This window comes from Entelurus aequoreus, linkage group LG15 (assembly GCF_033978785.1).
Source record: "Entelurus aequoreus isolate RoL-2023_Sb linkage group LG15, RoL_Eaeq_v1.1, whole genome shotgun sequence".
NCBI lineage: Eukaryota > Metazoa > Chordata > Actinopteri > Syngnathiformes > Syngnathidae > Entelurus > Entelurus aequoreus.
Window position 1 is genome coordinate 52,302,707 of NC_084745.1, and position 16,228 is coordinate 52,318,934.

General features: G+C 32.0%; 1 protein-coding gene across 2 annotated transcripts in view; it reads right to left on the reverse strand.

The window, feature by feature from the left end:
- Positions 1 to 16,228, reverse strand: part of LOC133630256 (rho GTPase-activating protein 29-like) — a 142,887-nt gene that overhangs the window by 5,590 nt on the left and 121,069 nt on the right. For both annotated transcript variants that reach the window (XM_062021729.1, XM_062021730.1), the window contains exons 16-22: positions 14,993 to 15,091; positions 14,761 to 14,924; positions 8,198 to 8,386; positions 7,965 to 8,102; positions 5,824 to 6,059; positions 2,228 to 2,525; positions 2,021 to 2,135 (exon numbers count right to left, since the gene is read on the reverse strand). In XM_062021729.1, the coding sequence (XP_061877713.1) occupies positions 2,021 to 2,135; positions 2,228 to 2,525; positions 5,824 to 6,059; positions 7,965 to 8,102; positions 8,198 to 8,386; positions 14,761 to 14,924; positions 14,993 to 15,091 (1,239 nt within the window). The remainder of the gene's footprint in view (positions 1 to 2,020; positions 2,136 to 2,227; positions 2,526 to 5,823; positions 6,060 to 7,964; positions 8,103 to 8,197; positions 8,387 to 14,760; positions 14,925 to 14,992; positions 15,092 to 16,228) is intronic.

The window sequence follows — 16,228 nt, forward strand, 5'->3', positions numbered from 1 at the left end:
CATACATATATATGCATACATACGTACATACACCTATATAGAAAAATATGTATTTATTTATATATATATATACGCACAAACACACCCTTATATTTACACACACACACACACACATATATACATGCATACATATATATGCATACATACGTACATACACCTATATAGAAAAATATGTATTTATTTACATATATATACGCACAAACACACCCTTATATTTACACACACACACATATATACATGCATACATATATATGCATACATACGTACATACACCTATATAGAAAAATATGTATTTATTTATATATATATATACGCACAAACACACCCTTATATTTACACACACACACACACACATATATACATGCATACATATATATGCATACATACGTACATACACCTATATAGAAAAATATGTATTTATTTACATATATATACGCACAAACACACCCTTATATTTACACACACACACACATATATACATGCATACATATATATGCATACATACGTACATACACTTATATAGAAAAATATGTATTTATTTATATATATATACGCACAAACACACACATATATTTACACACACACACACACACATATATACATGCATACATATATATGCATACATACGTACATACACCTATATAGAAAAATATGTATTTATTTATATATATATATACGCACAAACACACCCTTATATTTACACACACACACACACACACACATATATACATGCATACATATATATGCATACATACGTACATACACCTATATAGAAAAATATGTATTTATTTACATATATATATGCACAAACACACCCTTATATTTACACACACACACGTATACATGCATACATATATATGCATACATACGTACATACACCTATATAGAAAAATATGTTTTTATTTATATATATATACGCACAAACACACACTTATATTTACACACACACACACACACATATATACATGCATACATATATATGCATACATACGTACATACACCTATATAGAAAAATATGTATTTATTTACATATATATACGCACAAACACACCCTTATATTTACACACACACACACACATATATACATGCATACATATATATATGCATACATACGTACATACACCTATATAGAAAAATATGTATTTATTTATATATATATACGCACAAACACACCCTTATATTTACACACACACACACATATATACATGCATACATATATATGCATACATACGTACATACACCTATATAGAAAAATATGTATTTATTTATATATATATATATATACGCACAAACACACCCTTATATTTACACACACACACACACATATATACATGCATACATATATATGCATACATACGTACATACACCTATATAGAAAAATATATATTTATTTATATATATATATACGCACAAACACACCCTTATATTTACACACACACACACATATATACATGCATACATACGTACATACACCTATATAGAAAAATATGTATTTATTTATATATATATATATACGCACAAACACACCCTTATATTTACACACACACACACATATATACATGCATACATATATATGCATACATACGTACATACACCTATATAGAAAAATATGTATTTATTTATATATATATACGCACAAACACACCCTTATATTTACACACACACACACACACACACATATATACATGCATACATATATATGCATACATACGTACATACACCTATATAGAAAAATATGTATTTATTTATATATATATACGCACAAACACACCCTTATATTTACACACATATATACATGCATACATATATATGCATACATACGTACATACACCTATATAGAAAAATATGTATTTATTTATATATATATATACGCACAAACACACCCTTATATTTACACACACACACACACACATATATACATACACAGGTATATACACACATTCATACACATTTTCCGTGTGTAAAATAATGTACAAGACACATAAATTACAATGTTGCATGTATTTGTACCAATACTAACCGCCTTGAAATCCCTTTCCTTCAGAGCCACTGGGGTAGGTCGGCACCGTGTCTGCTGACTCGTTCAATAAGCGTGACGGAGTGAAGGAGTGTCTCCTAAAACCCTTGGCGCTGGTCTGTAATGGTGAGCAGACACTTTCATCAACGGACCGCCCGTGTGACAGTTACTTCTCAACATCCGTGAACGGATGAGCGGTCAGGTATTTACCTCCTGGTCGTGGCCCGCGGACTTTGAGTACCTGCTCAGTCTCCGCTCCTTGTCCTGCGGAGTCAGGCGCGTGGCGGGTATCGGGCGGGCGCCGACCTCCGAGGGGCTGAGAGGAGTGTCGAAGATCATCTGATAGTGCCTGATGATGAGCTCCACAATGAGCGCCTGGTAGGGGTAGTCCACCAGCGAGGACAGGGAGACCTCGGCGTCCGTCTGCCTCGGTTTGATGAGTGTCGGGCCAAAAATGATCCCCAGGTTCCTCGCGGTCATTTTGTTTTCCTCAGATTGCTCGGTCACCCTGAAGGGAAACTTTAAGTGTTATTGGAAACATTCTCCTTCTTCCTCATAACATGATGCACAGGGAGTAGCGGGGGGTGTATATTGTAGCGTCCCGGAAGAGTTAGCGCTGCAAGGGGTTCTGGGTATTTGTTCTGTTGTGTTTATGTTGTGTTACGGTGTGGATGTTCTCCCGAAATGTGTTTGTCTTTCTTGTTTGGTGTGGGTTCACAGTGTGGCGCGTATTTGTAACAGTGTTAAAGTTGTTTATACGGCCACCCTCAGTGTGACCTGTATGGCTGTTGACCACACTTGTGTGTGTGAAAAGCCATAGATATTATGTGACAGGGCCTTTAAGGTTTATTGGCGCTCTGTACGTCTCCCTACGTCCGTGTACACAGCGGCGTTATAAAAAGTCGTAAATTGTACTTTTTGAAACCGATACCGATAATTTCCGATATTACATTTTAAAGCATTTATCGGCCGATAATATCGGCAGCCCGATATTATCGGACATCTCTAATTCGAACATGTAAATAAAAGTCTGCCGGTGGGAGATCCTCCATTTCGCCCATAAAATCCGATAAATATCCATTCAAAAAGCGCCAACAATACTCCATTTAGTGACATGAATATTAACCAAGTATTAGTGATATTGTTATTATAAACGCTAACACAGATGGACTATTAATAGCTGCGCCATGTCCACTTCCTGTGTCCCTATGTTCACATCATCGAGTGGTTTGCTGTTTCCGTGCTTCCTTGCTCCCTGTAAGTTTATTCCAGATCATATATCATGCCTTTCACCTGGACAGAAGAAGTCTGAGTAGGTATTCCGACAAGTTGGTACACTTTGACAGCCCTTTAGGACCCGAAACTGGCCAGAATTTCGGGAAAAAAACGCTTGTTTCCTCCCTGCCTGTTTCTCTGCAAGGATTATGAGACATTCTTCACCTGAATGGGAATATATGAACGTTCTAGCAGTTGGCATCCTATTGACTGCGGACATTGTACAGTAAGTGATGTTTTATTATGTTTGTTGGCTCCCATGAAGTCTGCAGAGTAATAATCAGTGATGAATAATAACAAAAAAAGCAAAGGTAATGCGTTTTTCAAATTAATGCACTTTGTATGCTTAGAAAATGATCAAAATATGTAAATATATATATAAATATGTTTTTTAAGGGCTTTATAGGCAGAATAGAGCGAGTTCCATTAGCTCCATTGCAAGCAGACTTTTGATCGCATTTATTTGATATTTATAATTAAAGCTGCAAGCAGCGATGGACGGGACCGACTTTGACGGTACATCAAATCCAAACCAGAGCAGTAATTAAAACTCTTTCGTCAACTTTTAATCAGAAGGGTTCAATCTCTCTCCTGTGCTAGTTTGAAGCCGACACAACAAACGTGCTCAGAGGAGATAATGTTTGAAAAGAGGTGACCGGTTTTTAAAAAACTTTTGTTTTGAAGGGGGAATTTCAAACTTCCTGTTGATTTTTGCTGGGGGTTGTCAATATATGAAATGTAGGTCTAAGTGAGGTTTTTGTTTCATGTCTCTACGACATTCCTACTGGAAGTCACAGGCAGTTTTGTCTGTGTTTTCTTCCTAGGAGCAGTTTTGTCTGTGTTTTCTTCCTAGGGGGCGCTAGAGCGCAGTTTTGGGGTTGGGTTCTTTTATTAGATAGCAATTTTTGCCAGTCCTGATGTGTGTGTCCAGTTTGGTGAGTTTTGAAGCATGTTAAGGGGGTCAAATTATACCTCAAAGAGGCAAAGAGTGACTGTTTTTACAAAACTTTTGTTTTGAAGGGGGAGTTGCAAACTTACTGTTGATTTTTGCTGAGGGTTGTCAATATATGAAATTTAGGTCTAAGTGAGACCTGCATAGAGGTTTTTGTTTCATGTCTCTCCGACATTCCTAGTGGGAGTTACAGGCAGTTTTGTATGTGTTTCCTTCCTAGGAGCAGTTTTGTCTGTGTTTTCTTCCTAGGGGGCGCTAGAGCGCAATTTTGAGTTTTGGGGTTGGGTTTTTTATTAGATCGCAATTTTTGCCAGTCCTGATGTGTGTCCGGTTTGGTGAGTTTTGAAGCATGTTAAGGGGGTCAAATTATAGCTCAAAAGAGGCAAAAGCGACTGTTTTTACAAAACTTTTGTTTTTAAGGGGGAATTGCAAACTTCTTGTTGATTTTTGCTGAAGGATGTCAGTGTATGAAATCTAGGTCTAAGTGAGACCTACATAGAGGTTTTTGTTTCATGTCTCTCCGACATTCCTAGTGGGAGTTACAGGCAGTTTTGTCTGTGTTTTCTTCCTAGGAGCAGTTTTGTCTGGGTTTTCTTCCTAGGGGGTGCTAGAGCGCAATTTTGAGTTTATTTTTTTATTTTTTATTAGATCGCAATTTTCGCCAGTCCTGATGTTAAATATGGTGAGTTTTGAAGCATGTTGAGGGGGTCAAATTACAGCTCAAAGAGGCAAAAGTGACTGTTTTTACAAAACTTTTGTTTTGAAGGGGGAATTGCAAACTTACTGTTGATTTTTCCCGAAGGATGTCAGTGTATGAAATCTAGGTCTAAGTGGGACCTACATAGAGGTTTTTGTTTCATGTCTCTCCGACATTCCTAGTGGGAGTTACAGGCAGTTTTGTCTGTGTTTTATTCCTAGGGGGTGCTAGAGCGCAATTTTGAGTTTTGGGGTTGGGTTTTTTTTATTAGATCGCAATTTTTGCCAGTCCTGATGTGTGTGTCCGGTTTGGTGAGTTTTGAAGCATGTTAAGGGGGTCAAATAGGCAAAAGTGACTGTTTTTACAAAACTTTGTTTTGAAGGGGGAATTGCAAACTTCCTGTTGATTTTTGCTGAAGGATGTCAGTGTATGAAATCTAGGTCTAAGTGAGACCTACATAGAGGTTTTTGTTTCATGTCTCTCCGACATTCCTAGTGGGAGTTACAGGTAGTTTTGTCTGTGTTTTCTTACTATTTCTTCCAATTTTGAGTTTTGGAGCTAGGTTTTTTGATTAGATCGCAATTTTCGCCAGTCCTGATGTGTTTGTCAAATATGGTGAGTTTTGAAGCATGTTAAGGGGGTCATATTACAGCTCAAAGAGGCGGCGGTATAATAATAATAAAAAAACCTTACAAATACAATAGGGTCCTCTGTCCCAAAGGGACATTCGGTCCCTAAAAAAAGCATCCCTCGCCATGTCTTTCATAATGATTGTGAACGATTCCCCAAAAAGTGCAGTTCCTCTTTAAACATGCTTGGGTTTAAATTCAATTTGAAGAAATCAAAGTACTTTGAGAATATTTAGGCATGCGTCCAACCTACCGGTGCAGATGCTCTACGAGGAACTGCAGGGTCTTGTACTGGGCGTGCGGCAGCTGCCTCAGGATGTCTTTGATCTTGAAGAGGATGCGGTTGAGCTCCACGCTGACCTGAGCCGGAGGAACCGGGGAGGAACTCAGGCGAGATGCTTCCAGATCGGCCCCAATTCCACTTTGGCTGTCTTTGGCCAGACCGATAAGGTCGTTGTAGTAGCGGAAAAGGATGAGCGGCTCTGGGAGCTGCAAATAAAACCAATAAAAACCAGGACTACGAACAAAAAGTGTACTTCACAGCAGCTGTACCAAACCAAAACACACACTAGTATACAACACCCGAAACCAGTGAAGTTGTCACGTTGTGTAAATGGTAAATAAAAACAGAATACAATGATTCGCTAATCCTTTTCAACTTATATTCAATTGAATAGACTGCAAAATCAAGTTCCCTAACGTTCAAACTGTAAAACTTTATTTTTGGCAAATATTATAGTGGGGTGGGGGGTGGGGGGGCGTGGCCTGCGGGCCTGCAGCGAAGCGGGGTAATGCCAGGACCGGCTTCGAGATCAGCGAGAGGTGCGTAGATGACCCAGCTGCGAGTGTTTGTCTGATCACCTGTCTCTCCGTTAAAGGCAGAAGTCGGGAAGGAGAAGGGAGAGTTGTTGATGGTGATTTGGGGAAGCACGAGCGAGCGAGAAGGAGAAGACTGACACAACCCGATGGCTTAAAAGCCATACCAAAGACATTTATTGACAAATAAATCTTTGTATCAAACCACGCTGTCATGTCGGCCACTGGTGGTCCGAAGAACCCGGAGGAGCAAGACCTCCACAATTAGCTCATTTGGAATTTCAAGCCTGCGACATGTTTCAAAAAAGCTGGCAAAAGTGTCAAAAAAGACTGAAAAAGTTGAGAAATGCTCATCAAACACTTATTTGGAACATCCCACAGGTGAACAGGCTAATTGGGAACAGGTGGGTGCCATGATTGGGTATAAAAGCAGCTTCCATGAAATGCTCAGTCGTTCACAAACAAGGACGGGGGCGAGGGTCACCACTTTGTCAACAAACGCTTGAGCAAATTGTCCAACAGTTTAAGAACAACATTTCTCAACCAGCTATTGCAAGGAATTTAGGGATTTCACCATCTACGGTCTGTAATATCATCAAAATGTTCAGAGAATCTAGAGAAATGACTGCACGTAAGCAATGATATTACGGACCTTCGATCCCTGAGGCGGTACTGCATCAAAGAGTGACATCGGTGTGTAAAGGATATCACCACGTGGGCTCAGGAACACTTCAGAAAACCACTGTCAGCAACTACAGTTGGTCGCTACATCTGTAAGTGCAAGTTAAAACTCTCCTATGCAAAGCGAAGACCGTTTATCAACAACACCCAGAAACGCCGCCGGCTTTGCGGGGCCCCGAGCTCATCTAAGACGGACTGATGCAAAGTGGAAAAATGTTCTGTGGTCTGACGAGTCCACGTTTCAAATTGTTTTTGGAAACTGTGGACGTCGTGTCCTCAGGACCAAAGAGGAAAAGAACCATCTGGATTGTTCTAGGCGCAAAGTGTAAAAGCCAGCATGTGTGATGGTATGGGGGTGTATTAGTGCCCAAGACATGGGTAAGTTACACATCTGGGAAGGCACCATTAATGCTGAAAGGTACATACAGGTTTTGGAGCAACACATGTTGCCATCCAAGCAACGTTATCATGGACGCCCCTGCTTATTTCAGCAAGACGATGCCAAGCCACGTGTTACATCAACGTGGCTTCATAGTAAAAGAGTGCGGGTACTAGACTGGCCTGCCTGTAGTCCGGACCTGTCTCCCATTGAAAATGTGTGGTGCATTATGAAGCCTAAAATAGCAGAGAATGTTGAACAACTTAAGCTGTACATCAAGCAAGAATGGGAAAGAATTCCACTTCAAAAATGTGTCTCCTCAGTTCCCAAACCTTTACTGTCTATTCAATTGAATATAAGTTGAAAAGGATTTGCAAATCGTTGTATTCAGTTTTTATTTACGAATTACACGACGTGCCGACTTCACTGGTTTTGAGTTTTGTACTTTCATATTCAAATTTCGTTTTAGAAGGTGAAACACAAGCTTGGTCCAGAACTAGCATTAAACGTCAGTCTACCTGTCTCAGGTAGAGTTTGAGTACGTTGCTGATGTCGTGGGGGTAAAGGTTGGACATCTCCACCAGGTCCTTGCCGTTCTCAAACGCTTGACACAGCTTCTCCACACGGGACTTGGCCCCGTTGATGCGGTAGATAAACTTCACAGCACCAAAAAAAAAAAAGAAGTACATTTTTATGCTTTTCACATGATATGAATTGAAGACACACAGTTCTTATGTTCAGTTGCAAATACCTTCAAGTTGAGCGCTCGGGTCTCGATCTCCGACGTACACTTGCGGATGATGAAGGGAATGTCGTCCTGGCTGTTGCTCGCCGTCTGCGTGAAGTCGACGCCAAAAAGCTGAAGCTTCCTCTGGAGCTTCCGATGGCCGCACTGGATGGCCAGACTCTCCAGGCACTTCTTGTGGCAGGCCAGTGAACACTGGAACACATCCAAGCATCCCCGCTCAACATTTAAGCGCTAAAGGACGATTCCTTACAGCCTCCCGGTGTATCAAAACAAAAAAAGAATGTGTGAATGTTTGGACATTCACACAAAATAATAATAATACAATTAACAATAATAATAAATAAATACTTTTTTGGTGTAGAATCTTGTAATGTCCAAACATTCACACATAATAATAATTCAATTAATAATAATAATAAATACATTGTTTTTTTATGTAGAATGTGTGAGTGTTTGGAAATTCACACATATAATAATAATAATAATACAACTAATAATAATAATAAATATATGTTTTTTTGGTGTAGAATCTTATGTGTGTGGATGTTTTTACATTCACACATAATAATAATAATAATAATAATAATAATAATAAATAAGTAGTTTTTTGGTGTAGAATATTGTTAAGTGTGAATGTTTGGCCATTCACACATAATATTAATACAATTAATAATGATAATAAATATATTTTTTTTTATGTAGAATCTTCAATGTGTGAGTGTTTGGACATTCACACATATAATAATAATACAATTAATAATCATAATAAATAGATAGTTTTTTGGTGTAGAATCTTATATGTCTGAATGTTTGGACATTCACACATTAATAATAATAATAATAATAATAATAATAAATAGGTAGGTTTTTGGTGTAGAATCTTATATGTGTGAATGTTTGGACATTCACACATTAATAATAATAATGAAAATAATAATAATAATAATAAAAATAATAAATAGGTAGTTTTTTGGTGGAGAATCTTATATGTGTGAATGTTTGGACATTCACACATATAATAATAATAATAATAGTTTGTTGGTGTAGAGTTTTATGTGTGAATGTCTAAACATTCACACATAATAATAATAATACAATTAATAATCATAATAAATAGATAGTTTTTTTGGTGTAGAATCTTATATGTGTGAATGTTTGGACATTCACACATTAATAATAATAATAAAAATAATAATAATAATAATAATACAAATAATAATAAATAGGTAGGTTTTTTGGTGTAGAATCTTATATGTGTGAATGTTTGGACATTCACACATCAATAATAATAATGAAAATAATAATAATAATAATAATAATGATACAAATAATAATAAATAGGTAGGTTTTTTGGTGGAGGATCTTATATGTGTGAATGTTTGGACATTCACACATATAATAATAATAATAATAATAATAGTTTGTTGGTGTAGAGTTTTATGTGTGAATGTTTAGACATTCACACATAATAATAATAATACAATTAATAATCATTATAATAATAATAATAAGTAGATAGTTATTTGGTGTAGATTATTATATGTGTGAATATTTGGACATTCACACATATAATAATAATAATAGTAACAATAATACAATTAATAATTATAAATAGATCGTTTTTGGTGTAGAATCTTATATGTGTGAATATTTGGATATTCACTCATATAATAATAATAATAATAAAAATAATAACAATAATACAATTAATAATAATAAATAGATCGTTTTTTGGTGTAGAATTTTATATGTGTGAATATTTGGATATTCACTCATATAATAATAATAATAACAATAATACAATTAATAATAATAAATAGATCGTTTTTTGGTGTAGAATCTTATATGTGTGAATATTTGGATATTCACACATATAATAATAATAATAATAATACAATTAATAATAATAATAATACAATTAATAATAATAAATAGATTGTTTTTTGGAATAGAATCTTATATGTGTGAATATTTGGATATTCACTCATATAATAATAATAATAATAATAATAACAATAATACAAATAATAATAATAAATAGATCGTTTTTTGGTGTAGAATCTTATATGTGTGAATATTTGGATATTCACTCATATAATAATAATAATAACAATAATACAATTAATAATAATAAATATATTGTTTTTTGGTGTAGAATCTTATATGTGTGAATATTTGGATATTCACTCATATAATAATAATAATAATAACAATAATACAATTAATAATAATAAATAGGTAGTTTTTTGGTGTAGAATCTTATGTGTGAATGTTTGGACATTCACACATTAATAATAATAATAATGAAAATAATAATAATAAAAATAATAAATAGGTAGTTTTTTGGTGGATAATCTTATATGTGTGAATGTTTGGACATTCACACATATAATAATAATAATAATAATAATAATAGTTTGTTGGTGAAGAGTTTTATGTGTGAATGTCTAAACATTCACACATAATAATAATAATACAATTAATAATCATTGTAATAATAATAATAAATAGATAGTTATTTGGTGTAGATTATTATATGTGTGAATATTTGGACATTCACACATATAATAATAATAATAATAATAATAATAATAATAATAATAATAATAACAATAATACAATTAATAATAATAAATAGATCGTTTTTTGGTGTAAAATCTTATATGTGTGAATATTTAGATATTCACTCATTTAATAATAATAATAATAACAATAATACAATTAATAATAATAAATAGGTAGTTTTTTGGTGTAGAATCTTATGTGTGAATGTTTGGACATTCACACATTAATATTAATAATGAAAATAATAATAATAATAATAATAAAAATAATAAATAGGTAGTTTTTTGGTGGAGAATCTTATATGTGTGAATGTTTGGACATTCACACATATAATACTAATAATAATAATAATAATAGTTTGTTGGTGTAGAGTTTTATGTGTGAATGTCTAAACATTCACACATAATAATAATAATACAATTAATAATCATTATAATAATAATAATAAATAGATAGTTATTTGGTGTAGAATATTATATGTGTGAATATTTGGACATTCACACATATAATAATAATAATAATAATAATAATAACAATAATACAATTAATAATAATAAATAGATCGTTTTTTGGTGTAGAATCTTATATGTGTGAATATTTGGATATTCACTCATATAATAATAATAATAATAATAACAATAATACAATTAATAATAATAAATAGATCGTTTTTTGGTGTAGAATCTTATATGTGTGAATATTTAGATATTCACTCATATACTAATAATAATAATAACAATAATACAATTAATAATAATACATAGGTAGTTTTTTGGTGTAGAATCTTATGTGTGAAAGTTTGGACATTCACACATTAATAATAATAATGAAAATAATAATAATAATAATAAAAATAATAAATAGGTAGTTTTTTGGTGGATAATCTTATATGTGTGAATGTTTGGACATTCACAAATAATAATAATAATAATAGTTTGTTGGTGTAGAGTTTTATGTGTGAATGTCTAAACATTCACACATAATAATAATAATACAATTAATAATCATTATAATAATAATAATAGATAGTTATTTGGTGTACAATATTATATGTGTGAATATTTGGACATTCACACATATAATAATATAATAATAATAACAATAATACAATTAATAATAATAAATAGATCGTTTTTTGGTGTAGAATATTATACGTGTGAATATTTGGATATTAACTCACATAATAATAATAATAACAATAATACAATTAATAATAACAAATAGATCGTTTTTTGGTGTAGAATGTTATATGTGTGAATATTTGTATACTCACTCATATATTAATAATAATAATAATAATAACAATAATACAATTAATAATAATAAATAGGTAGTTTTTGGGTGTAGAATCTTATGTGTGAATGTTTGGACATTCACACATAATAATAATAATAATAGTTTGTTGGTGTAGAGTTTTATGTGTGAATGTCTAAACATTCACACATAATAATAATAATACAATTAATAATCATTATAATAATAATAATAAATAGATAGTTATTTGGTGTAGAATATTATATGTGTGAATATTTGGACGTTCACACATATAATAATAATAATAATAATAATAATAATAATAACAATAATACAATTAATAATAATAAATAGATCGTTTTTTGGTGTAGAATATTATACGTGTGAATATTTGGATATTCACTCACATAATAATAATAATAATAATAATAACAATAATACAATTAATAATAATAAATAGATCGTTTTTTGGTGTAGAATGTTATATGTGTGAATATTTGTATATTCACTCATATAATAATAATAATAATAATAATAACAATAATACAATTAATATTAATAAATAGGTAGTTTTTTGGTGTAGAATCTTATATGTGTGAATGTTTGGACATTCACACATTAATAATAATAATAATGAAAATAATAATAATAATAATAATACAAATAATAAATAGGTAGGTTTTTTGGTGTAGAATCTTATATGTGTGAATGTTTGGACATTCACACATCAATAATAATAATGAAAATAATAATAATAATAATAATAATGATACAAATAATAATAAATAGGTAGGTTTTTTGGTGGAGGATCTTATATGTGTGAATGTTTGGACATTCACACATATAATAATAATAATAATAATAATAGTTTGTTGGTGTAGAGTTTTATGTGTGAATGTTTAGACATTCACACATAATAATAATAATACAATTAATAATCATTATAATAATAATAATAAGTAGATAGTTATTTGGTGTAGATTATTATATGTGTGAATATTTGGACATTCACACATATAATAATAATAATAGTAACAATAATACAATTAATAATTATAAATAGATCGTTTTTGGTGTAGAATCTTATATGTGTGAATATTTGGATATTCACTCATATAATAATAATAATAATAAAAATAATAACAATAATACAATTAATAATAATAAATAGATCGTTTTTTGGTGTAGAATCTTATATGTGTGAATATTTGGATATTCAATCATATAATAATAATAATAATAATAATAATAATAATAATAATAATAATAATAATACAATTAATAATAATAAATAGATCGTTTTTTGGAATAGAATCTTATATGTGTGAATATTTGGATATTCACTCATATAATAATAATAATAATAATAATAATAATAACAATAATACAATTAATAATAATAAATAGATCGTTTTTTGGTGTAGAATCTTATATGTGTGAATATTTGGATATTCACTCATATAATAATAATAATAATAATAACAATAATACAATTAATAATAATAAATAGATTGTTTTTTGGTGTAGAATCTTATATGTGTGAATATTTAGATATTCACTCATATAATAATAATAATAATAATAACAATAATACAATTAATAATAATAAATAGGTAGTTTTTTGGTGTAGAATCTTATGTGTGAATGTCTAAACATTCACACATAATAATAATAATACAATTAATAATCATTATAATAATAATAATAAATAGATAGTTATTTGGTGTAGAATATTATATGTGTGAATATTTGGACGTTCACACATATAATATTAATAATAATAATAATAATAATAATAATAATAACAATAATACAATTAATAATAATAAATAGATCGTTTTTTGGTGTAGAATCTTATATGTGTGAATATTTGGATATTCACTCATATAATAATAATAATAATAATAATAACAATAATACAATTAATAAAAATAAATAGATCGTTTTTTGGTGTAGAATCTTATGTGTGAATATTTGGATATTCACTCATATAATAATAATAATAATAATAATAATAACAAAAATACAATTAACAATAATAAATAGATCATTTTTTGGTGTAGAATCTTATATGTGTGAATATTTGGATATTCACTCATATAATATTAATAATAACAATAATACAATTAATAATAATAAATAGATCGTTTTTTGGTGTAGAATCTTATATGTGTGAATATTTGGATATTCACTCATATAATAATAATAATAACAATAATACAATTAATAATAATAAATAGATCGTTTTTTGGTGTAGAATCTTATATGTGTGAATATTTGGATATTCACTCATATAATAATAATAATAATAACAATAATACAATTAATAATAATAAATAGATAGTTTTTTGGTGTGGAATCTTATATGTGTGAATATTTGGATATTCACTCATATAATAATAATAATAATAATAACAATAATACAATTAATAATAATAAATAGATCGTTTTTTGGTGTGGAATCTTATATGTGTGAATGCAAAGAAACGACCTACAAAAAAAAGAAGGGGCCTACAGGAGTGATGGACTCTTCAGAGGTTAGACAAAAAGGTATTTCCAGTCTGGAGCCTGCTTTTTTGGAGTGGTCCTTCTCTTTTGTTTGGTCTACATAAGTGATGTGATTGTGACACTGTAGCAATAATCTGGACTATTGATTGTACTCAACACTCCTAAACGTGGTTAACGACTCCATCTGTACTGTTGGTGGCTTTAAAACAAACAAAAAAAAGGTAAATATGGAAGCCTACCTCCTCACACTCGGCTCCTTGGAACACGATGAGGCCATCGCACTCTCGACACTTGGAAGGCGACCGGAGCTTTCTCAGCTTGTGGGTTTGAGCAGCTTTGGACATCTGCGTGTTTCTAAAAGGACCCGGAGAGTTGGCGTCCTCCATGACCACTTCACTTGTATCTGGGAAAATGGGTGGAAAAAAAGCCGGTTCCAACCGAGTCCCGCAGGTGGAGAACGCCATGACTTACAATGATCAGAGGACGACGGGGGCTCTCGCTCATCCAAGTCGTCAGCAGACGACATGGTGCCAGTGGAGGGAGTTCTGGGGATTTTCCTCATGAAGTCTCCTGTGCAGTGCCACAAAACACACCAATGAGTCCACATTTTTGCAGGCCAACGTGGGCTCCATTCACTTTGGTCTCTGGATTCAAGGCCACCAGAGCCCAAGGGCGGGGTCTTAAGTGATGTCCCTACAGGTGATTCACACCTCCATGGAATGATGAACGACTTCCAAAAGCCAAAGTGATCCAATCCTGTGATCCTCCCAAATCCATGGGTGTCATTTTGGGGGTATGCTACTTTTTAATCCTGTTCCAATCCAATCCACTTGATTAGTCAAAATGAGTAAAAGTTTCACAAAGTGCTGCACACGAGTTAGAATACACAGTCAAACTAACGTACGACTAAAGACAGTAGAGCGCAAAAATAATCCCAGTTTAAAATGTTTTACTAAAACTGGTTAAAAAGCCAAAGAGAAAACATATTCAACGTCATTGAAGTGGTGGACGTCCCAATCAGCAGAGAGAGATTGTTCCAAAGCTTTGGACTGACCACAAAAGGAAGCGCGGTCCACTCTGGATTTGTATCTAGTTGTGATATAGTTATATCTAGTTGTGATAGAGTTGTATCTAGTTGTGATATAGTTATATCTAGTTGTGATAGAGTTGTATCTAGTTGTGATATAGTTATATCTAGTTGTGATAGAGTTGTATCTAGTAGTGATATAGTTGTATCTAGTTGTGATAGAGTTGTATCTAGTTGTGATATAGTTATATCTAGTTGTGATAGAGTTGTATCTAGTAGTGATATAGTTGTATCTAGTTGTGATAGAGTTGTATCTAGTTGTGAAGATAGTTATATCTAGTTGTGATAGAGTTGTATCTAGTAGTGATATAGTTGTATCTAGTTGTGATAGAGTTGTATCTAGTTGTGAAGATAGTTATATCTAGTTGTGATATAGTTATATCTAGTTGTGATAGAGTTGTATCTAGTTGTGAGATAGTTGTATCTAGTTGTGATATAGTTGTATCTAGTTGTGATAGAGTTGTATCTAGTTGTGAGATAGTTGTATCTAGTTGTGACATAGTTGTATCTAGTAGTGATATAGTTGTATCTAGTAGTGATATTGTTGTATCTAGTTGTGACATAGTTATATCTAGTTGTGATATAGTTGTATCTAGTAGTGATATAGTTGTATCTAGTAG